Source organism: Podarcis erhardii, assembly GCF_964252035.2.
Source record: "Podarcis erhardii genome assembly, chromosome: 12".
Classification (NCBI taxonomy): domain Eukaryota; kingdom Metazoa; phylum Chordata; class Lepidosauria; order Squamata; family Lacertidae; genus Podarcis; species Podarcis erhardii.
In genome coordinates this window covers 51,881,764-51,907,443 of record NC_138513.1, presented here as the reverse complement: position 1 = coordinate 51,907,443, position 25,680 = coordinate 51,881,764, and the positions used below count along the sequence as shown (strand labels likewise).

The following is a 25,680-nucleotide window of genomic DNA, read 5'->3' as shown; positions in this document are numbered from 1 at the left end:
ATATACTGGTTATGCTTGCTTAAGTTATTGCTTCCAATAGAGTTTTATGAGCAGAGCTTACAATTCACCTGTTAAGGAGAGAAGAGCAAGCCCTCTTCACAATTAATGCAGAATATGAAATATGGCAGTGCTCTCCAAGGAACTGTAAAGCTGAATACTCACCAAACTCGAACACAAAGATATACAGTCACCAGTAATGGGCCCAAAGGATTGCCTGCTTTGGTGGCAGGAAAATGCTTTTATGGGAAAGTTGTGCACATGAATCAGTTTCCAATGACAGGCCTTCTAGATGAGTGCTTCATGTAAGATATATGAAAGTGGGCATCAGCTTCCTTCTCTCACTGATCACTGCTGCAGTTTACACACATGGTCTCTTCATGAAGGAGTGAGCTGTGCAGAAAGGCAGTCCATGGAGGGCAATTGCACACACAGTGCAGGGCAAATCCAGGTTGCCCATCAAGTGTATGTCAGCAGGGAGTAAGTTGCACCCAATGCTGTATACCTGATAGCTGTACTTCTAGGGTGCACATTTGGTGTGGGGAGCTGGATCACCTTCCATGGGCCATTTTGACAAATGGACAGGGAAGTCATATGATATAGGGTGATCACAGTCCCCTTGTTTCTTTCTAACTCCAGCTTTAATAATAAAAACAAACTAGGACTGCAAAGGAAGATTCTTTTGCAAGGCATGGTTGCAAAAGATAAATTCTGTGCTGCTTTCAGCAGGGATTAGCTGCATTCAGGAATTTCTCTTGCAATCTCTCCCAAGTGCAGTCAATCCCAGCAGGGCTTGCAGTCAAGGCTGAAAGCAAGTCCCGCTTTGGGAGGGTTCAGCTGCACTGCAGATTCTCAAATGGAACAAATCCTAGTGGGACTTGTACTTGGTGCCAGATTTAAAGCTGCCAAATACAAGCCTTTAGAATTTAATGTAGGTGGGACTGGGGAAAAGTGTGTCTACTCCCCCCCCCAAAAGCACAAATGGTAGCAAAGAGAAGAGGTCCTGCTGCTTAGTATGTAGTATAGTGGTACCTCTTCAGGTTACATACGCTTCAGGTTACAGACTCCGCTAACCTAGCAATAGTACCTCGGGTTAAGAACTTTGCTTCAGGATGAGAACAGAAATCATGCTCCGGTGGCATGGCGGTAGCGGGAGGCCCCATTAACTAAAGTGGTGCTTCAGGTTAAGAACAGTTTCAGGTTAAGAACAGACCTCCAGAACGAATTAAGTTCTTAACCCGAGGTACCACTGTACAGGCACCCCCAAAGTGCCGCCCTCCAGATGTTTTGGCCTACAACTCCCATGATCCCTAGCTAACAGGACCAGTGGTCAGGGATGATGGGAATTGTAGTCCAAAACATCTGGAGGACCGCAGGTTGGGATGCCTGATGTAGTATGAAACATTTCAAAAATATAACCATGCCAATGTCAATTCCAAGGCAAAAGCATCTCATTGTCCCCCAATTGTGGGCTATTTCTAGAAGAGAGTGACTTATGCCAACCCTGCAGTATATAGGATTTATTGATTGATTACGCTTATATCCTGCCCTTCCTGGTTCTAAGTGATTTACAGCCCCATAAGTATAAAACTCCTATTGCAGAAACTGAGAAAGTAGCTCACAACAATCCTGCAGTGTTATTCCTTGCTTTTACACCCAAGTTGTGGCATGCAGCCACCGTGCGGTATAGTTCATTGCTGTCCCCTTATTGCAAGGAGGAAGGCTATAGTGAGAGAGAAAGAGCAGTTTGCAGCAGCCCTGCAATGTAGTCTGTTGTTACTATCACAAGCCTCCCGTTGCCCACTCAGGCGTTCTTCCAGGCCAAATCAAGCATTTGATGCTGGAGGAAGTTTTATGCTCCACTGCCTTACGGTGCAGACAGGTTTAAGTAAATTAAATTTTGCACCAGGAGTAAAACCCAAAATAGGGCAGGGTCTTCTGTCTTTAATGCTCATGTTTTTTCAACCCCCCTGGAAGACTCAGGTAGCCCCCACACACAGGAGAGATACACTGCAATGGTTTGTTGCAAGGTCCCACTTATTAAGAATATTTAATTAAAATAACACAAACAGAAATGGAAATAAAGTATACAGCTGGATGCGGCCATTAACATTTGTATTCCAATGAGGAATCCACTTTCCCACAAGAATGAGTTCTGTTTCGTGTTTCTTTTGAGCAAGTGATGGACACAGTAAGACTTGACCTGTAACAAAGCCATTTTGGGGGACAAATAAAATCCCTGCCAGCAGACCCTCCAAGTGTCCCTATTTTCCAGGGATGTCCCTGATTTAGAGAAGCCATCCCAGTTTTTGATTTGATCTCAGAATGTCCTCCTTTTCCTTAGGATGTCCCTATTTTCATTGGAGAAACATTGGAGGGGATGGAGTTATCCAACCCCCTAAACCATCTGAAGGCAGCTCTGTATAGGGAAGTTTTTTTTAATGTTTCATGTTTTTATAAATGTTGGAAGCTGTCCAGAGTGCCTGGGGCAACCCAGTAAGATGTGTGGGGTATAAGTAGTAAAATTATCATTATGAAATGGGATGTCCCTATATTCGTCTGAGAAATGTTGGAGGGTATGTGCCAGTGAATTTAGTGGCAGAATACTAACTAATCTCTCTTCAGGCACATATATTTATATATTGCTTGTATTTATTTTAAATATACCCAGATTTCCAGAGGACCAAATTAGCTCAATTTCAGAAGGCTTGAAACAGCAGTTAGAGAAAGTGGCTGTTCACCCCCCGCCCCCCGTTATAGCGTGTGTGAGAGAGGGCAAGGGAGACTCAGAGAAGCACCAAGGAAACAGCTATTACCCTGCCTTCTCCACACAGGCAGAATTTCTAGGAACGATCCTTTCCATGGGAGAGCAGCGCCTGCCTTTGCTTCTCCTCATCTTCCTGCTGCTCCATGGCATTAAAATTCTGCTCAGGGCTGCGCAGAGCAGCGTGAAATGCCCGGGTCTCTCAGGGAGAGCTGCTAGAATTTATGGCTTTGGCCGGCAGCTGAGCCTCAACTGTCTGCAGCTTCTGATGAAGTGTCTGGGTGGAGTATATATTGCCATTAAGTTGGGCAGGAGGAGAAAGGGTGTGTTGCATCCAAGAACCAGGCAAGATTGAAGCTCTCTTTCCCTCTCCTTTCCATTAGGGAAGATTTATGGGAAATTCAAGCGCCATCATTAAGTCATTTGGGATCCAAAGAACAGAGCTGCTAAAGCTGCGCCAGATGAAAAGAAATTGGGGCCAACCACTCATTAAATAATTTTAAGTTGATTCAACTCTTGCTTTTAAAGCAATTAATTAAATGGAGCTATTGCAAACTTTTCAGCACTTATGAGCTTATGCTATACTGGATGGCATATGAAGGAGGAATGTAGAAAACTGCCTTATCCCAAAGGAGACCCCTGGGCCCATCCATGTGCTTTGCTGGCTAGCAGCAACACCCAGGAACGATTTCGGGAATTGGCCTGAAGGTTTTCTGTGTGCACAACATGCACTATTGTGCATTATGCTCATTTTAGTAGGGCAGTTGGTGTTCACAGCTGTTTGTGGCTGTTATCCATCTTGGCTTTAACTTTTATTGAAATTTTATTTTGAGTTTTATAAATTACATAAACTATCCAGAGAGCAAATGAAATACTAGTGAAATAAATAAATAAATAGGATCCATGGATGTGTTCCACCTTAATTCTCTGGTATTCTCTGGTTATTTCTACCCAGGGCAGCCAACATTCAGGACAGTTTAGCACAGAACATGGTTGTGGCTGGCATCTGTCTGTCTCTGGAGACAAAGGAGGAAAGTGCTGTTGGGCTTATGAAATAACTGGGCCCAAACTGGATGTGCTGCTTGGTTTCTTGCAGCAGAAGACTCATGTGGAGGAAGGGGCAGGGCTGTCATACATGAGGAAAACCATGAGGAGGAAAAGCTAAGAAGCTCCTTCTACCACATGTGTCTTTTGCAGCACATTATTATGGCTGCATTTTTTTATAAAAAAAAACCCTAAGATGATGATCATGACGATGACGATCTATTCCCCCCCTCCAGCAAGTGCCTTTACCTTGTTCTGCAGCAGAACCACCCCCCTCTCACACACATCAGTTCATAAGGAAATACATGCTTCCTCAGGTATGTACTAAATTAACTGTAACGCCAAGTATTGTGGGGAAGGACCACAGTTCAGTGGCCTACAGAATGTCACTGATTCAACTGCCAACATCTCCAGCGAAAATGATCAGGTGGAGGATGTCTGCCTGAGACATTGGAAGGATACTGCCAGTCAGATTAGGCAACGCTAGGCTAGAAGCGGAGCTATTTATTTTTTATATTTATTTATTTCACTTATATGCCGCTTTATCAAAAGATCCCAGAATGGTGTGTAACATTAAAAACACATTATAGATAATCAATGGTGAAAACATAATAAAAAGCATACAGGCAGACAGCCTAGTAATAAAATAAGTCTTCTCTCTAAGCCACTTCACCTGAACATGGTTCGATTTTTGCACTTGAGAAAACAACAAATGCAGCTACTCCTTTGGAAACTGAAACCTCTAATAGTCCGTATGTGCTGGTTGCTTAAACCATGGCTGAAGAGGCTGTAGTGAGGTTGCTATCTATGTGGAAAGCAGAATCAGTTATTTTTGCTCTCTACATATTTAGCAGTCTTTCTTTTTTTATTTCTTGGCGCAGTGTGTCTTTCACTCAAGTTTGTATACTGTATTCCTACACGAAAAAAGGCAGACAAAGAAGTTAAGGATAGGATAAATTTGTTTTTTAAAAAAAGTATAGTTATTTTAAGAACAGCTATGGGAAATTTTGCATTGGTGTGTCTTTGAAATATCTGTGTTTTCTACTCCATAAACAACAAAAACAATTGTGTGCTTCTATGCGATTTCCTGATGGTTTTGAATTTGATGACAATTAAAATCTACATGTAAAACCAATTATTATTTTAACTCATGATTCCTTTGCCTCCTCTACCTAAACACAGGACGCAGCTGGGGTTCTGAAGGGAAGACAGAGGCTGCTTGGCCCTTCCTACATCTTTGGAAAGGAAGAGGGACTGGCTGAGTCCTGCCGCTCCATCGCCGGCACGAAAAGTCACCAGAGCCACAGGGAAAGGGGGGCAATTACAAAACAATATCATGCTTTGAGATAACCATTTGGAACTGCAGCAGAATATGAACATGGTCACAGAAGCCGTATTTATAAGGTCAAAATAGATGTTATCTCTGGAAATGTGAGGCTTCAGCCCTGAGATAACAGGGAATTTGGGGTGGGGATCCAGGAGGGCCTTACCCATAGAGGCTAGTGGCTCAGGGCACCAGGGTGCCAAGTTCTGGAGGGCGCCAGGGAAGAGGCGGAGGCTGGGCGCGGGGTCTCCCGGCATCAGCTCACCGCTCTCGCCTGCCGCACCGCGCCAAAGCAGTGTCACACCCGGAGCCTCCATCTGCCGTGGCCACCGTGGCACAAAGCAGCCAGCTGAGCTGGGAGGTGCCGCGTCATCCAGTCTTGACTTACCTGAATCGGAATGCCACGGATCTGTTGCAGAAGACATTGGTTGGATGGTTTGTGGGTTCGCACCACAGTTGGACTCCACAAGTTCTCCTTCTGTGTGGATGCGAGAGGAGATGTTTGTGGCTCTCAAGGCAGCCTTGAGTGGGGCAATCTGGTTGAACTGGACTCTGGACAGGCAGCCAGAGAATCCCGGGGTATTGTATTTTCGGATCTCTTGGTCAATTTTTCCAAGTTCTGGAGGACAGAGGAAAGGAAAGGCTTTTCAACAGAGTTCACTGAAGAAGGAACCAGCAGCATGATCCTGCTCTGTGCTTTTAATCCCCACTTTTAGAAAGTTAGGCACACGGCACTTTGTAAGTAGTCTATCATACCCTCCAAATGCCCTGATTTCCCAGGGACAGTCTCACAATAACGAAAGCCATCGGGCTTCTATTTTCCCCACCACTGCTGCCACCACTGAAGAGAGAAGGATGAGCCGGTGCTTGTCCTGGGCAACCTCTCCATGGCTGCTGCCGGCCTCCTCCTTTGGGCAGCTCCTAGCAACTCCTGGCCATCAGGTGAGAAGGACAGGCTGCCGCTGCGGAGGGGCAGGAGGAGGGGCAGGGCTGCCCTGGTGGGGAGAAAGGCAGAGCAGAGCACAAAGAGTCTTTGTGCACTTGCCTCTAGTCTTGCCCTTTTCTAATATTTATTTATTGATGTGCGCCTTTCTGTTTGTAAATCCACCAAAGAATAAAATAACATCAGGATAAAGGGGTTTTCTCAGGATGGTGAAGTGGGTGAGTGCTGTGGTGGAAGGACAAAAAGGGGGATCAGTTGGGGGGGGGAGTTAGAAATGTCCCTATTTTCATCCGAGGAATGTTGGAGGGTATGCTATATACACCATATGAGCTGCTGCTTCTACCCATCACTTCCCTTGGGCTGAAGTTCTTAAACTGAACTTATGACGCCAGCATAGGTTCATGGGCTGAAAACCAATCTGTCCCTAAAAGCTTTTGTATCTGGCCCCCTCAGTCCTGGGGACTTTCCTTTTTTTGGAGTGCTGAAATAGTCACAATAATAGTCACCCATGCGGTGAACTCCCTTTTGCAACCTGCCTTTACACACCTGTTGAAACAGCTCTCATTCCTGCCAACCCTCCCGCTTCAGCCAGGCGCTCTGCTTTTTTTAAAAGCAGCACTTTCATTTATCCTGCACTAGACAAATCAACCTGTGTCCCAACCCAAACAGCAATTTACAGGGTTTTTAAAATTTTTTTAAAAAAAGAACTGCGAAGAAACACTGGGGATTGAGTGGGGAGGAAATGTGGTGTTATGGGCACAAGTCAATAGACTGGCCTTTCCCTGATCTGCTGGAAACGTAATAGAACTGTAGTCCCCTCAACTTTCTTGAGCTGCAATGGGAATATAAACCTACGTCAAGACAGACACCTTCAAACCACTTCCAGCACTTCTTCACCTATGTTTGTAGCAAAGGCATTCTCCGTGTGTGTGTGTGTGTGTGTGTGTGTGTGTGTGTGTGTATCTCTTCTCCTATTGAAAATTGAGAAACTATAAAGAAAGAATCATGGGCATAGCCAGGCTTTATTTGGGGGGTGGGCAGAACCAAGTTATCTGCGACGCAGTTGGGCAGGCAGGTAGTCATGTTGGTCTGCCATAGTTGAAACAAAATAAAAAAATTCCTTCCAGTAGCACCTTAGAGACCAACTAAGTTTGTTATTGGTATGAGCTCTCGTGTGCATTCAGGTATCTGAAGAAGTGTGCATGCACACGAAAGCTCATACCAAGAACAGACTTAGTTGGTCTCTAAGGTGCTACTGGAAGGAATTTGTTTCGCAATTGGGCAGTTAAGTATTTTTATTTATTTGGTTTAGGGGGAGCATTGCCCCCACCCCCACCCCTGGTTACGCCCATGGTAAGAATGGGGACTCTAATCTTTAAAGTAGGCTGTTGCAGTGTCTGCCTTTATTACAATGATTTATCATCCATAGAACACTTAAAACCTGCAAATGACTTCCTAATCATTTACTTGTTCCAAGCCTCAGTAAACAGCTATAATTTACAAGATGCAAAAGCAAAGGCTGATAAGATTCTGCTGGTGACAGTTACAGAATTGGACAAACCAACTAGAATTCCACTTTTTCTCATTTTCCTCTTAAGATAAATGTGCTAATGGGATTTCTCATTAAAAATGGAATTAGGAAGGCAGGCACTCAAATAAAAACAATTTTGCACCTACCCCCCCCCCCCCGCCATTTGCAATTAAAACAAGACAGATGCTCATTTAGAACTGAGCAATATATATATACATTCAGCTTTCAGGAAGAAATGCTCCCATAAAGTTCAGGACTAAGAGAGCAAAAAGGGACATGAAGCCTGGATAGCAACTTGGTGCTGATAACACCAAGGTTGCAGGTTCAATCCTCACAGCTGCCTATTCCTCTACTGCAGGGGGTTGGACGAGATGATTCGCAGGGTATCTTCCAACTCTACAATTCTATGTTTCTATGTCAGCTGCATCCACAAGGTTGAAATCCAATAGTTCATCCAACAGACTCCATTGGATATTTCTGCCAATTCATCCTGCCCCATTTGCAGCTGGAGCCATTTATGCCTTTGGGAAGCAGAAGAAGCCCAGCGACCTCATCCAAATCTTGCACCAATGGAGGTACCTAGTAGGTTTGGACCTGAACCAAGACAAATGTTTAAAGCATGTCAAGGCAAAAGGTTACCAGTTCAGACTGACACTAATAATTAATGGCAAGAGTTTCTTCTGATAGACTAGAAGAAGAAAAATTATTGGGTTCAGAGCTGGATATGGAAAACCTATACAGTACAGAAAAGTGAAGGCTTTTAAAAGGAGAAATGCAGGAATTAAGGCTGCTGGCAGCATGTGAAGATTACTGAAATGATGCACAGAATGTGCTTCAGACACTCTAAACATAAATGCCAACTATTATTAGTAATACAACGTAATGACAGGAGACTGGCAAAACCCAGCTGAAAGTGTCCATGAATGGCTGATTCACACTCAGCACTGAAATTGGGATGGCCAGGGCTAGGAAAAAAGTAAGGAAAAAGAACTCAGCACACACATTTAGCTTACTAAAGAATTCTATACAAATATATTGTTCCTGAAAATTAACAGCCCATATTTCTACATATAGCTCTTGAGCACCATGTGTTTCAAATACGTTTCTTTTCTTTTCCAGCACCAAGTTGTCTCTGTTAACACAGTTGGTAGTCTGGACCTGCACTCTAGCAGAACATGGATTAACATTTCAACATCAACATCAAATGTGACATTTTGGCTGTAACAAGGAATCCAGCTTCGTGTTCTCCTTGACTGTGCAAAATAAATAAAATGGAACCTTACCACGGTCATTTTTGTGCTGAATTGGACAAGTTTAAATTGGAGGCACTGAAAAGTAACAATGCAGCATCCATGTTTGAGCTTCAGCTCCTCAGAACAAAAGTGGTTCATTCACTGGGACAGCAGAAACACCGGGTGCATCTAAACCATAAACTGGCTTCTACCACCTGAAACACCTTGCTTAGGAAGCGCTCATTTGTGTCCAGGAAATAATTGCCAGGTATCTCTGGGACCAGTGATGTTGTTCCATAAGGAGCAGTTGTGCTACCACCTGTTCATGCAATTATGTGCTCACCAAACCCTGGACCTTGCTGGTCAGTCCCATCCCTAGCTAGCTCATTTTTTTTACAACATGCAAGGATTAAGAGGGCATGTGGCCTCCTAAACCACCTTATCCACATCCTGAGGACTCAGAGGCTGAAACTGATCTTACGAAACCAGACTAGACGGGACACTAGGGTTGCCATATTAAAAAAAAATATCCTGACACCTGCAAAATTCCCCCCGATGCCATTTTTACACCCCAAAACAAGGACATGTCAGGAATTTTCCTGAGGTATGCAAGTCTACAGCACACTGCACACTTCCTCAGGACCTGTCACAACAATAGCATCAAAGTTGTGGCTATCAAAGAGGTGCATGATTTTATCCACTCTCACAGTAGACTTCTGGGAGCTGCAACATCCCATTCAGCAGGTAACATGTTAGGAAGCATCATACCACTTAGAATAGGTCTGCTGCCCAACTACTTGAAGATACAATGAAGGCAGCAAAGTAGACCTTCAGTGCTCTAACATCTTTGCCACAAAAGCAGTGCCATTTGTTTTGCAGATATTAATATTGTACAGCTTGATGAATAAGCAACTGGAATAAAAATTGTCCATACCCATAAATATGATTCAAAACTTTACTAACAGAACTTGCTCCAAAAACAAATACAAAAAACAAATACTGTGGTGCCTCGCAAGACGAAAAGAATCCGTTCCGTGAGTCTCTTCGTCTTGCGGTTTTTTCGTCTTGCGAAGCAAGCCCATTAGCGGCTTAGCGCTATTAGCGGCTTAGCGGATCAGCTGATAAGCGGCTTAGCGGCTTAGCGGATCAGCTGTTAAGCGGCTTAGCTGTTAAGCGGCTTAGCGGATCACCTGATAAGCGGCTTAGCGGCTTAGAAAAAAGGGGGGGAAGGAAAAAAACCCCGCAGGAACTCACAAGACATTTTCGTCTTGCGAAGCAAGCCCATAGGAAATTCGTTTTGCGAAGCACCTCCAAAACGGAAAACACTTTCGTCTAGCGGGTTTTCCGTCTTGCGAGACATTCGTCTTGCGGGGCACCACTGTAATGATACATCCAAATAGTTCTACAGTCATACCTTGGTCTCAAACATTTTGGCTCCCGAATGCCACAAACCTGGAAGTGAGTGTTCCGGTTTGTGAACATTTTTTGGAAGCCGAACGTCCAACGCGGCTTCTGATTGAGTGCAGGAAGCTCATGCAGCCAATTGGAAGCTGCACCTTGGTTTTCGAAAGCTGAATGGACTTCCAAAACAGATTCATTCGAGAACCAAGATATGACTATATAGTGTCATGTGCATGTTCAGCAAGGCTTATCTTCTTGCAAATTTGAAACTACTCTCTCTCCACACAGACTCTGTTTGCCTGGAGCTGTTCTCCTGTATCTTTATGAGACACCCTGTACAATTACGCTATTAATGGTTTGTTGGTCTTTAGAAAAGTGGAAGACACTTGGCTAAATGCCTGCAAACATGTTTTTCAGCTGATCTTAGTGATATTTGGCGTCAGCTTATGGTGAGAGAAATGATATAGCAGGGAATAATGCAGGTGAAATGCACCCTGTTTGATACTTAGAAGATTCTTGACATTTCAAATCAGTTTGAGCACTCCAACTGGAACTGCATTATGTGTGTTACCACATGAAAAATTACAAGAGCAGGAATCCTAAATATACAGCCTGCTTCATGGGTAAATAAAGCTCTGGAAATAATGATGGTGCAGGTTGGGGGGGGGAATTGTGGGGCTAAAATTTACCTGGTGCAGAAATGGTGCAGAATGATTTCAAAGCAATCCATTACAATGGCACATGGGGTTTACAGTGGCTTATTCAATGAAAAAAACGACAAAAACTCTATGATTTACAACTATAAGAAAATATTGCATTTACCATGTACAGTTTGCATTCCACCAGGACCATGCAAACCCCGTCTCTCCCTCTCTGAGTCTGACCCAACCTGGCCCCTTTCCCTCAAACTCCTCCCCCTGGCCAACCCCCCCCCCCTGCATAACAACTGTCACTCTGACTCATGGCTCTCCTCCACATGGATCCTGCCTCTGCCAGCACAACCTCCTGCTCAGGATCTTGCTCTCCGTGTCCAACCAGACCCACCTTCTGCCTCTGCAGTTTGGACGATGAGGAAGAGGAGCACAAATAGGTGAAGTCAAAACAGGACAGGATACACTTTTCTCCCAAAAAAGGGTGATCGCAGTTTTCTAGGGATGGGGGGCAACCCTCCATCCAGCACATATCATTGCAGTGTTGAGAGATCTGCACTGGGTGCCTGTTAAGCACAGAGCCAGTTATAAAGTTCAGCCACTGACGGACAAAGCTCTAAATGACTCCGGGGTCCTGAAAAACCCTCTTCGCCTCCCTTGCCCAGGCAGGGCATTAAGATCAGCAAAGGAACCTGGTTTGTTTTGTGATGGCCTGATGTTTACCAGCATGCAGCAACACGGAGGCTGGATTTCAAACTGAAGGCAATATGTGATGCCTTTGAAGTAGGTGGCGCTTTGTCTCTGTTGGGGTTCTCTTCTGCCAGCAATGCAAACATCCCCCTGAACGTGACCTCTTGGCCTCGTTGTTTAAATCACTTAAAAAAGTGCTGCTATTTTTCTAGAAAAAGAGGTGCTGGAGCTCTCCAGGAACTCTGCCCTCATTCTCTCAGAATGGCAATGGCGCCCAATGGAGAGATGCTGGAGTTCCAGCTGTAAAAAGCCCTGGCTTTAAACTGTTTTAATTGCTATGGTTTTTAACTAGCACTAGCTTCTTTTATTGCATATTTTAACTACGATGTTTTAAATGTAACTGTTTTGCTGCATATTTCCACAACGTGTGGATTTCACAGTTACAAAATGCTTAGAAGCCATTTTGGCATGGAAACAAAGTGTAAATTAAATAATAATAGTGATGCAGAACAAAGATTTCCAATGACAGGCAAGCACAACCATTTTAATTGAGTAATTTCATTTGGTTCCTTGAAAGAGTGAGAATGGAAATGGAACCCGCAAGATCCCAAACCATTAAGACTGCCAAATTGTTTGATGCCTGCCAAATTAAAATGAGGGAAAAACAAGATGCAGCAAAATGACTCAGCAGATAATAGGGACAGATAATAGCCCTATAACGCAATCGCTTGTTAAAGCAAAACCACACACACATTGCCTGTGTTGGCTACTTAAGGGGACAACCTACCCATGCAGCATCAGAAGATGGCTCCAACGAGTCCAGTCTTCTGTCTTCAAAGGTGGTCAACCAGCTGTCGCTAGAAAGCTTGCAAGCACACCAATGATGCCATCCCCATGCCTTGCTTGCCTCAGCACTCACAATCAGAGGTAAACTGCCTCTGATGAGGGAGGCTCAGTTTTGGCCTGTCATTGCTCACATCTATTGCCAGAGTTCTCTTCCATGGATTTGTTTAATCATTTTTGTACCATCCGAACGACACTACATCTTGCAGCAATCATTCCATAACAGAATTAAACATTTTGCTTTTCATTTATAATACAAACAAATTGAAACGTCAAGTAAAAATGTCCTCAACTATTCAAAACAGACTTTGAGTCAATTTCAAAAGGCTTGCGACTTAGAATACTGTTTTCATCCCTTTGTACCTGGGTCTATTTTTGTTCTGCGTTTTTTCATAAACTGAGTTTGCAATGTTTTCTAAGCAAATGAACAACAACAAAAGCTAGGCTGTAATTTGTTAAACCTGGATCTAAAAACGCCCAGACTTTTACTTTCTGTTATCTCAGCTAGATATTCTCTTGGCAGCTCTGACTCCTTTCTTTCCCATTTCTTAGTTGAGGAGCTTTTCCTATTTTCTCTTTATCTTTCATTGTATGTGCCATTAAATCCTCTTTAAGTCCTAACGGAATATCCAATAAAAATAGGCTAGCCCACCATTTTGCAATCACAAAACTTGCAAGTGTTTGTCAAGTTCTTCCAGAACCTTCACACACACAAACAATAAATAAATAAAGGGGGGGGGGGCGGGCACAGGCTGGCGGGCGAGGAGCAGCAGCCACGGGCTCCTGGCTGGGCTCCGAAAAACTCAACGGGAGGTCCTGCACCTTAAGGAAAGATCAGATACGCCGCCGATACAGCTGTTGCTTGTGTGAATCAGCGTCACTTACTGACATAAAACAGAATTATTTGGCAGCTCGTGCAATAACAAATTTATCAGTCTAATGTCCCAGTCGGCTCCTTTTTTTTTTGCTGACTGACTGAGGCAGCCGTTGGGAACGGAGATTCACTGGGAGAAGCTGTGCAAAAGGCAACTCCCGCCACAGCCCAAGGACTGACCTTTCCGCCCGGCAAAACGAGCACCTGAGAAGCCAGAAGGCGGCCGGTCAGGCGGCAACGGCCCTCGCCCGCCCCCCCCCCCCCCGCCCGGCAGTTACCTGTTCCGGCCTGGCCTGGCCTCGCCTCGCCGCCGCCGCCTCCTCGGGCTCCTCCGCGTCTCCTTTTGTTGGCGGCGGGATGCCGGCTGCCTGTCGGGCTGCAGCCAATCGCCAGCCCCCCCCCCGCCCCCCCCCGCAGGTGAGGAGCGCATGCAAAACCCGGAGTCTAATCCGCAACCAGTGGGGATACTATTTCGAACAGCCAAATGTGGCGGGAGAGGCAAACAGAAAGACGTGGAGCGGATCTCTCTCTCTCTCTCTCTCTCTCTCTCTCTCTCTCTCTCTCTCTCTCTCGCCCAGCTACCCGTCGGGGTCCCTTTTGGACAGGCACCCCCAAACTCGGCTCGCCAGATGTTTTGGGACTACAACTCCCATCATCCCTAGCTAACAGTGGTCAGGGATGATGGGAACTGCAGACAGTACCCAAACATCTGGAGGGCTGCCTTTGGGGATGCCTACTTTTGGGCTCCATGATCACTCCAGATGGTGACAGCAGTCACAAAATTAAAAGACGCCTGCTCCTTGGGAGAAAAGCAATGACAAACCTAGACAGCATCTTAAAAAGCAGAGACATCACCATGCCAACAAAGGTCCGTATAGTTAAAGCCATGGTTTTCCCAGTAGTGATGTATGGAAGTGAGAGCTGGACCATAAAGAAGGCTGATCGCCGAAGAATTGATGCTTTTGAATTCTGGTACTGGAGGAGACTCTTGAGAGTCCCATGGACTGCAAGAAGATCCAACCTCTCCATTCTGAAGGAAATCAGCCCTGTGTGCTCACTGGAAGGACAGATCCTGAAGCTGAGGCTCCAAGACATTGGCCACCTTGGGAAAGATGGAGGGCACAAGGAGAAGGGGACGACAGAGGACGAGATGGTTGGACAGTGTTCTTGAAGCTACCAGCATGAGTTTGACCAAACTGTGGGAGGCAGTGGAAGACAGGAGTGCCTGGCGTGCTCTGGTCCATGGGGTCACAAAGAGTCGGACACGACTAAACGACTAAACAACAACAACTTTTGGGTCTTGGATCCGGACCAGGAAGCCAAAGTGTGTTGCCTTTGCAGGAGGCGGCTGTGCAGCAACTCCAAGCGGCACACCTGAGTCTCCACCTCCCCCCAAAGAACATCAGGGATGGTTTTCTATACTTGCCAACACGGAGTCTCATGGCCCCAGCATAACAGCAGCCTGTGGGTCCAGCACTTGATATTGCTAAAAGCTCTTCTGTTTGCAGTTGTCATTTCTCCTAGAACAGTGTCCCCCAACATGGACTGATAAACACAAAAAAGGCCTGTGCCTCCTCTTGGCTAAGGATATACCAGCACAACATTGTTCTCTGGTGTCTTTCCAGCCTTTCCAAAGAAGCCTCGGCTGCGCTGCGCATCATGCGCTTCCTTAGGTGTTTGCAGTTTCATACTTCCACCCGTGGGACAGGATTCACCCCCTCTCTCCGAGCCATAACATGGGGCGGAGGAGAGGGGACAAACCCAAGGAATGGCAACTCTCACAACTTCTTCTTTTTACACTTTTGAAAAAAGTTAAAGCCAGGGCTATAACTTATGCAATATGTTTATTAGTTAGTTTTTTTAGCAAAACAAAATCACAGGTAACCCTGATCAATAAAACAAAGCAGCCAAGAGGCCATGCTGCATAAAAGAGAGCTATGCTGGAATTTGTTGATAGCCAACCTTCAGAGTATAGTAGACGCTCAGAGGATAGATAGTCCAGCTAAATGGGAGGTGAAATGGCCATCGCATTTCTCACATATGTCTCTTATTTACTTAAGTGGCAGCTGTGGTGGGCTCAGAACCATGGCTAATAAGGGGGGGGGGGTTTAACACTTCCCTATTTGCTTTGGCCTGACAACAGTTGCCCCCCAGAGGGATGCTGCCTGCAGCAGGAGAGAAGCCCCATAAGCCCCATGGGGCAGCACAGCAGCTGGGGCTGGAGGGGATTTTCATTAGGCCTGCAGCATAAAACATTCCTACATACAATGGTCCCAATCCTTACTGCTTTCCTATGGCTGCTGTTTAAAAAGGGAACAATGAAACACAATCATATTTCACATGTTGGCTATTACTTTGGCTCTTGTTAACATGAAGCAACAAAAATGAAGTGTTTCTCAACATGGAAATGTGGTTCAAACGCTTGAAGGTTGGCTTTCATTGGTGTTTAATATAGTTCATCGGATAATAGTAAGAACATGATTATTTTTTTCTGATAATGTGACTGATATTCTCAGTGTCTGAAAGTTGAAGAAGGAATCTGTTCTATACATGATATATATTACTGTAATATTTCAGATAATGTGGAATGTCTTCAGCTATCTCCTCTGCATAAATTCAAATTTTTGAATTTTTAAGTAAAATACATTTTGAAGTACTGAGGGCATATTGTTAAAATCTGAACAAGGCTAAGTTTGGCCTCATATCCAAAAGATTACACTGGTCAACAACAAATTTGTTGTCTGCGTTTTTTCAGTTGATTTAGGAAGAATCTGATGCGCTGAATCCAAAAATCACATTGGTTTTGCTAAATCAGGTCAAGTTTTTGAGCTATGGCCACATGTCATTTTTTTACATTTTTGTTCACATGTACGCTTGTGTGGAGCATTTTAGAAGAAGTTGGTGGGGGTAAAATGCCATGTTGAATAATTGTTTTGATTGGAAATGATTATTTTAATGACAAGAAGTATTCAGGTCCGATAGTTCTGGGTGATTATGTCGAAAAGGGATCAGTTTGAAGTCATAAAACCTTGAAATCTTCCATAAATTGGTGCGGCAAAGCATAAAGTTGGGGGATCAAAACTAAGTTAATGGGGCAACCGCCCCCTGAAGTGTATAGGAAACTCCACCCGCGCATGTGCCAACTTATGACTAATTTGAAGGAAAAAACCTCCTCTCTGACAGTGCTCACATCAGCTTCTTCCGCAACAGGCATCAAGAGTACCTCCGTTTTTTCTCGGAAGAGAAGGACTTGGTGTACTGTGCAGATATTGCGCAGCTTCTGCTCAAGCTTGGAGTGCCACAGTACGAACCCAAAGATTGGAGACTGTTCATTGACGGCAGCAAGCGATCACTGAAATGTGTTCTGCTACACAACAGCAACCAGTTTGCCTGTATACCCCTGGCTTCCTCGAGTACACTGAAGGAGAACTATGAAGCGGTGAAGTATGTGCTGGAGAAAATTGGTTATGATCAGCATAAGTGGTTTATTTGTGTTGACCTGAAGATGGTGAACTTTTTGTTGGGACAACAGTCTGGCTTCACCAAGTACCCATGTTTTCTGTGCGTGTGGGATAGTAGGGACCGTGCTCAGCATTACACGAAGAAGGACTGGCCTGTGCGGGATGAATTGGTGCCTTGCAAAGAAAGGAACGTCATCAACGACCCTCTGGTGGACAGAGACAGAATACTCTTCCCACCGCTGCACATCAAGCTCGGCTTAATCAAGCAGTTCACCAAGGCTCTGGACAAGGATGGTGACTGCTTCACTTACTTGTGCCAGGCTTTTCCAGGATTGACCATGGAGAAGTTGAAAGCTGGCATCTTTGATGGTCCTCAGATCCGTCAGCTCATCAGAAATCCAGAGTTCGGAAACTCAATGAATGAAGTGGAAGGCATTTGTTCTGGTAGTGAAGAACTTTCTTGGCAACAATAAGGCCAGAAACTACGCAGAACTTGTCAACAACATGCTGACTGCTTTCAGAAACCTGGGCTGCGACATGAGTGTCAAGATGCACTACCTATTTTCACATATGGACCGGTTTCCTGAGAACCTGGGTTCAATGAGTGACGAGCAGGGGGATAGATTCCATCAGGACATGAAAGAGATGGAGACCAGGTATTAGGGTCGCTGGGACGCAGTCATGATGGCTGACTACTGTTGGACTCTGAATAGAGACCTCCCTGCCGCTGAGCATTCCAGGAGTTCCAAGAAATGGAAGTTCAAGCCCTGAAATTTGAAAAATGGTGAAGCAACATGCAATTTACGTGTACTTACCTTTATCAATGCCCGCCATTCAGTTTACAGTAAACCTGACCTGATGGAGAGAAACGGATGCCATTTCCCGATTCAGCAGTGCAAGAATACCCTAAATCAGTTGTAGAAATCTAGACAACATTCAAAAAGTAAAAAATTGTTGCCCAGTGTTATTTTCCACAGCCCATAGGATGCACACCAGAGTGCTGAGTTAATAGTGGCCAAAGAGAACTCTTCTTTTAACATAAAATTATCCCTGACACCTTGTTAGCAGTTTGCAGATGCTTTAAAAGCAACCAACCAACCACCCACCATGAATTGAGCATTTTTGTTTACTAAGTATTTCATCTAGTAAAAATTAATTGAGAATGTTTGTGCATACTGAACCTTGGAAGATAACCCAGCATACAACTGAGTTTAAACCAGAAACTAAATGTACCAACATCCCTCTCAACTGGAAACATTTAGTATGACAGAGATCTTCTGCTTTTTTTAGAATGAAAAAAACCCAACACTTTGTGGTCCCATAAAACCTTGTATTTTAGCACTGCACACAATTGGAGCACACACAACTTAGTCTCTACAATTTTTTAACAGGAACGATTTGTCACTATTTTTAAAAACCACCTTCCAAATCTCCTCAAAAGCTAGTATAGGGGTTTATGAAGGAGAGGTTGCAAAAAATAGGGATGGAACTTTGAAGATAGGGACAATTGGATCATATTTAATTGCAGTATGCAATGGAAACACATTTTCAATAGCTTGCTGACAATAATACAGACCTTTCAATATCACTAACCAATGTAAACCAGCAGGCACATTTAGTGAAAATGTAACCTTAGGCTGTAAACTGGAGACTCTTTAAATTAATGAATTCTGCTCCATTAGTTTCTTATCTTCCTATTTAAGACCACACTCCACACTTTACTCACAATAAAGTCCTGTTGAATGGGACCTACTGTTAAACAATATTTATTTATTTCATAAAAATTATATGCTGTTTGATTGTAAAAAACAAAACAAAATTCTCAAAGAAAACAAGAAAATCAAGAAACAACTGCAACTGTACTTTAAAATATCAGAAGTTAAAATCCTAAATCAGATTAAGAATATGATAATGAGGCAAGAAGAACAGTTAAGAGATTATATTAGAATTATTTTATTTTGTTTGGATTGAGCATAAACCTGACAAATCTCTTGCCTAGAAGAGGGAAAAGCTGAAGGGAGCAAGATTTGACTTATTTAAATACTTTTAAATAGATATTTTTAAAACAATTAGCTCAGAAGTCAAAGGCATGGATTAAGATTAAAAAAAAACTTATTTGAAAGAATAAACCATAAAAGTTATTGTCATCAATTTATTAAATTATGTTGTGTGAGAGAAATAAGCCAAGTGACTATACTCAAATATGGAAAAAAGTTGTGACAAAAATTCAAGAGACTACTGGTAAATAGAAGTATTTTGTGGAAATATGAATAAATATTGAGCATCATTATCCTTGACGGATAACTCTTTAAAGGTGTTGACAACCTTTATATTTGTTCTGGTATACTTTTATTAGTGCATTATTTTAATTATTTATCTGTTTCTTTCTGATTTGTTAAAGGGGTTATTTACCTTCAGTCACACTGGGGCCTTGCATATAAAAGTTTGCACAAAAATTGAAGTTGCTAATTCAAAATGTGAGCAATCATGATATAATCTTGAGATGCAGAAGCAAAACAATGACCTTGAATGAGCCCTGAAGGCATAGGATGCTATAGGCACCTGCCAGAGCAAAGCAGCGTTGCTCAGGCCTGGCTCTTACTGGGAGATCCCCCTTGAATGAAAGTCAGGATACAGATATAATAAATTACCATGTATAGACTCACGCAAACTAAATGAAATTTCAACAACCGAAAGGTAAGAGTATGACAATAACTGCTGCTCTCTCCCACACGCTGGGCCACCTGCTGAACCTGCTGCACTGCAAATTACTAGATGTCAGTCACACATAATCAATCAATATCCTTATTTACCACCCCTAATGATCCATTAACTGGTCCCCACTTCTATTTCCTCAGCTACCTAATTACAAACAGATCTCAAAACAGAATTATTATTCCTTGATGTCATAAGATTTAGAATATGAACAAAAACAACAGCCCTTTTATCTAATATAAACTGCCAATTTTGATATTTAGTTAAGGCTGCTATTAACAACAAAGCAACCAGCAACTTTTTGACTTTTAGAAGACACCTGAAGGTAGCCCTGTTCAGGGAAGTTTTTAATCACTGGTGTTTTACTGTGTTTTTAATATTTTGTTGGGAGCCGCCCAGAATGGCTGGGGCAACCCAGTCAGATGGGCGGCATACAAATCATAAAATCATCACCATCATCCTCATCCTCATCTCCTAATAGATACATGGGGATACCTTATCGCAGAGTATAAATGTATCTTTGAGAATAAGCATTTTGCTTTGTTGTACTGTTAGTTGTATTTTGAAATGCCAACAGGGTTCCAAGAAGCGCTCGAGGACCAAACTTCCAAAAATAATCATGGTCTACATACAAACTATTTGAAAATACTAAGCTGGTTGCTTGCAAATGCACACTCACTCTTTTTTCACTTGTCCAAAATATTTCTGTTGTAGCTCTTTATCAAGTTTATGTATTTCCTGAAATAAGAGTTTGCTGAATTACAAAATTAATTTAAAGGTAGAATTAACGGCTGCAGGAGACCTATAACCATTTCAGGGGCAGGGGAGAAAACACTTCGGTAGAAAAAGAATTGAAATTGCCCTGAGAAAGTCCATGATTTTCCTTCAGGAAATCAAAGTTTCACACATTGCTAAAAGTCAATTACACAGAGTAGATTCAGACAGGGTCGGCCTGCTGTTTTTAATGAGGGTTGCAGACGCAGCGGCATCACAGGATGCAACAAGTGTGGGGTTGTGTTCTAACTGACCTAGATACACACAAGCAGCACACAAGGAGAACAACACACAGCTTCCTCTGAGCTCTAGGAGCTTGTGTAAGAACACGTGGAGAGCCCTGCTGGGTCAAAGGCGCATCTGTGTCAAAGGCGCATCTGAGGCAGCCTCCGCGTTCCACATTGGCCACCCAGAAGCCTCTGGACCTGAGGACAAGAGCCTTCTCCTCCCTTGCGGTCCCCAAGAAGCAACTGGAATACGGAGGCAGGCTCCTCTGGCAGTAGATGTGGAACACAGCATCCTGCACAGAGGTGCATTCGCTGGAACAAGGATCCTGGCAGTAAAATAGAAATATGGACAAGCCTTTTTCGGAGAAGTTTGCAAAAGTCTTTAAATGCAGATCTCCAAGTATCTGTGTGAATGGAAGAAAAGGCTGGAAAATAGCCCCCCCCCCCATTTCTATACCACTTGGAGGGCTGCCTCAATGCTTTTATCAATGTTTTATCGGTAGCATAATTGGCATGCAGTGAACATAAAATGTGAATTTAATTTAGCAATAATTGGCTACTTCTGTTGATTTGGAGTTTCTGAGAGTCTCTTGGTAAGAAGAGAAATGCTATGTCTTGGCATGATAGATTTGCTTCCTGCTGCTCTGAGCCCTTTATTTCGCTTTGGTTGGATGCTTTACTGCTTTCTGAAGAAATGCATTAAGTGCAGAAGAGAACAAAGGAGTAATCAGAATGGAAATCCAAAGACGAAGCCATGTTCCTCTGTTGCAGCAAAAACAACATAATGGTTCAGATTTCTCAGGACACAATTTATTGTAGCATGAACTTTCATGAACCTTCAAGGTAGTCGAAGCTGAAATGCTCACCACCCTAGTCCTTAAAGAAAACACCTCCCTCGACAACAAACACTTCCATGTTTATGAATATTTATTATCAAGTTTTTAGTTACTAATGTATGTAAACATGTAATGTATTGATTCCCAAATTGTGGAGAGGTGCTGGTGGAGAAGGAAATACAGTGGTACCTCAGGTATCTCAGACGCTTCAGGTTACAGACTCCGCTAACCCAGAAATAGTACCTCGGGTTAAGAACTTTGCTTCAGGATGAGAACAGAAATCGCACGATGGAAGCAGGAGGCCCCATTAGCTAAAGTGGTGCTTCAGGTTAAGAACAGTTTCCGGTTAAGAACGGACCTCTGGAACGAATTAAGTTCTTAACCTGAGGTACCACTGTATTGGGTACCATCTGAGCTTTGTGTTTGCCAGAGCCATAATCTCATGGGTAGCCAGGGCCATCTTTAGCATATGCGCCGCCAGGGTACAAAGAGGCACCCAATGCCCCCAAATTTAGTTTAGCCGCCCCCATTTTTTTAGGGGGGACCAAATCACCTGTAACAACGACGCAGCGGAGATAGCTGCTTTTGCTTCCTGACTCATCAGAAATATTTGACGCTACAGAGTAGCAGAGCGACAGAGGAGGGACGCAAGGTCTTTTGCTCTATTGCTTTTCACTGCCGCCAATACATTTGGTGCCCACCAGAATTCGGTGCCCAGGTGTACCACACCCCTTGCACCCCCAGGTAAAGACGGCCCTGTGGGTAGCATTGCTAGGTGTATGCAAGGTGTGCCCAGGCATACCGCCCTGTTTCAAAAACAACAATTTGTCCCAACGTGGCTCCCCCCACACTGAGTATATCCTATCCTCAAGGGAAAGCCAGGTGACGCATGTCATGTGTCTGACTCCAAGAGAGGCACCACTACAGAGAAAGTGAGCGCCTCTTAAAATGGTGGGTGCTGAGCCTGGACCAAGTGTGGCTTCCAGGGCACATAGGAGAGTGACCAGGTTGTTTCTAAATGTGAACTGGGCAAATCAGTGGTTTATGATGCTAATCTTTCTCTTCCTTGCCATTAACAAACATAGGGCTTAATAAGCCCTCCAGAACTTTTGTGACGTGTTTCTGCATGCAAATGGCAAATGGCACCCTGTGTCATGAGATGTTTGAGACAAGTGCTGCCAAAGAGAAGCTTGAAGGGGGAAATGTTGATGCTTATTATTTTTATTACCCTCCTGGCATATTAATAAGTTTTTCTCCTCTTCTCCCTAGGCATAATAAAAAGCTCCTTGCTGGCAACTGTTCTGATTGATATTGATGGCTCTGTCTGAGCAACAAACGTTGTGGCTTTAGGGACCTCCATTTCCCAGCACCTGAAGGGAGCTGGACTTGATTCTCAAAGCAAGATTTCATGCTGCATCACCAAACTCTTTCAGACCTTCCTGAGGTTCTGCCTTTATTGGCTGATAAAGAAAATATAGAGTCCTTTGTCTTTAACAATAATTTAGCTGTCCTTTCTACCTCACCTCATCTTGAAGACTTGTGACATGCATTGGGGTTTAAATCAATATATTGCAAATAGGTAAAAATATGAATAAACAGTGACCCGAGACCCCCGCCTTCAAGGCTGAATTAACTCTGGCTACAAACCCATGGAGTTGTGGAACCCCTGTTCCACTGGGACTACTGGGTCACAGCCCTCCAAATGAGGGCTATTTTTAACACCCTACCCTGCCAGTCATCATCATCATCATCTCAGAGTAACACACTCTTTTCTGTAGCATGTTCTGGTAACCAGAGAAGCAACAGGATGTGTCTTCTACTTTGAGGATCTTTTGATATTTGGGCTAGTACTGTATTAGTTTTTTGACCTTGCTAGAGAGAAATAGCACGGATGCAGTGGGAGTTTCTTTCTATAATAAATATCTAGTTTTTACTTAATCTTTCTGCATTTATGACTTGAGTTGGGAGGGGAAACGATGGGTGGCTTGTGTAGGTGTTGCAACAAAGTCTGTATTAACCATTTCCCTGCATTCATTCATTAAAAGACAGATGACCTTGGGGTCCCTTCCAACTCTGCAATTCTATGAAAAGCTGCTGCTGCTGCTGCTGCTGCTGGATGGAGCAGAGCAGGCTGATCCGAGCCACATGCAATTCCAAAGTATTTTGCAGGGCATTTCCAGAAAAGCCATGTGGGTCTGCTTCCAACAAGCTCCCCTCCTAGCTTAAAGTTCAGAATATTTTGCAGGATTTATTCCTTGCAAGCACAGAACAGCCATTGTGTGGCCCCTGTAAAAGTGCCAGTTCTGCAGACTGAAGCAATTGACTGGGCATATGTGGGGCAAGACAATTCCCAAGGTAGATTGGTCCCAATCTGTTAAGGGCTTTATACACTAATGGGAGCACTCTAAATCTGGCCAGGTGACAACTTGGCAGCCAGTGCAAATCTCTGAGCAGAGGTGTAATACGCCAACATGGTCTCACTTCTGCCAGCAACCATGCTGCAGGAATCTTCACTAACTACAAAGAAAGCCCCATACAGAGGGCACAGCAGTGCCTGGACTACCATGGTCAAGCTACCCTGGTCCAGGAATGGCCGCAGCTGTCCTACCAGCTGAAAGTGGCAAAAGATGCTTGAAGCCATCCTTGGGCCTCCTTCGGCCTCCAGGGACAATGCTGGATCCAGAAGCACCGCAGACTGTGAATCTGCTCCTTCGGCAGGAAAGCGGCCCCATCCAGGGCAACAATGAGCCATTTCTTCAACATGGTGGGAACCAGGCACCCACAGCACCTTTGTCTGGCTGGGATCCAGGCTCGGCTTGTTTCCCCTCATCCAGCCTATCCCTGCATCCAGGCACCGGTCCAGGCCTCCCCTGATTCAGCTGCTGTGGAAAATCAAGGCTCAAGATGGCACCTCACCCAAAGCTCTTGCTCTCAGCAGCTTCATATAGATATTAAATAGTACTGGGGATAAAATGGGGCCTTGTGGCAGCCTCCCTCTAGGTACTCCCTGGACATGGTCACATAAGGAGGTTCCAAAGCCCTGTAACCTCCTACTACTTTTGGTGAAAGGTTGCCAAGGCTGGTTTAGTCCCATGGGTCTAGAGAATCTGTGTCATTCCAGAATGCCTGCATTGGTCCCACCACAACCCTCTCTGGTATTTACAACTACTTGGTAGTTAGTTCAACTCTCATACTCCCTCCCCTATAGACAGATTTATCAAAGTAGTTTCTCCAGAGAGCTTCCTTTTTGAATAATGGGGAGAAAATCTGTTTGTTGATGGATGGCAATAAATACAATACAGCGGTACCTCAGGTTACATACGCTTCAGGTTACAGACTCCGCTAACCCAGAAATATTACCTCGGGTTAAGAAATTTGCTTCAGGATGAGAACAGAAATCGCACGATGGAAGCAGGAGGCCCCATTAGCTAAAGTGGTGCTTCAGGTTAAGAACAGTTTCAGGTTAAGAACAGACCTCCAGAAGGAATTAAGTTCTTAACCCGAGGTACCACTGTACAGATAAGGCTTATGCATTCACCTTAGCAGCTCAAAGGATCAGGGAGAATTTCATTGTACAACATGGGGTCTTGTGGGCTGGGACCACCTGTGCTAAAGTATACTTCTATACTGTTTGTATTGTTGTGATGACCAACGGTTTCTAACAAATAAATCTGACTGACTGACCTAACCGAAGGGTCCAGGGCCAGTTTCTTTAGGAGTGGCTGTCCCACTGTCTCTTTCAAGGTGAGAGGGGCCAGTCCCTCGTGCAATGAATCATTAACAGTGCTGTGGACCCAACCAACACCCCCCTCTGCTAGATTTCGTGAACCAAGTGATGTGGCTCAAGAGCACATGCAGTTGGGCCAATAGCCACAAGTACCTTGTCCACATCTGGCTGCGTCAATTGACAATGATCCCATGACACATCCCAGATTTTGGCACTGCAAAAACAGCAGAATCAAGGTCACTCTGAAGTACGAGACTTTATCCTCAAAATGTGCAGATGGTTGATCACAGCGGGTCCTTGAAAGCTCCAGAGATCCCTCTCCCTGATGGGAATCGCTGTCTCTTTGACCGAGCATCAGAGGACGCACAGGTAAGTGGCTTGCACTTAGGGGACATGTTGTGTGAAGGAACACAAATTGCACCCAGTGAGGGATTCACACTCACTCCTAGGTCTCTGGCTGAGTGAAATAGTAAGTGGGATCATCTGTCTTGGGGTTGTTGGGTTTTTTTGCTGGTCACCCACCCTTTTTTTTTTACTGAGTGCATATAGTTGAATCCGTGTAAGTTAATGTGCATATTCTGTGGCTCCACCATACAAGAAAGCTTGAACCTGGTGCAGTAATCAATTGTTGGCAAGTTCAGATCCCA

General features: G+C 44.1%; 1 protein-coding gene across 1 annotated transcript in view; it reads right to left on the bottom strand.

Moving 5' to 3' along the window:
• Positions 1-25,680, bottom strand: part of CNTNAP2 (contactin associated protein 2) — a 1,010,375-nt gene that overhangs the window by 9,847 nt on the left and 974,848 nt on the right. The window contains exon 22 of the mRNA XM_081881791.1: positions 5,518-5,748. Within this exon, the coding sequence (XP_081737917.1) occupies positions 5,518-5,748 (231 nt within the window). The remainder of the gene's footprint in view (positions 1-5,517; positions 5,749-25,680) is intronic.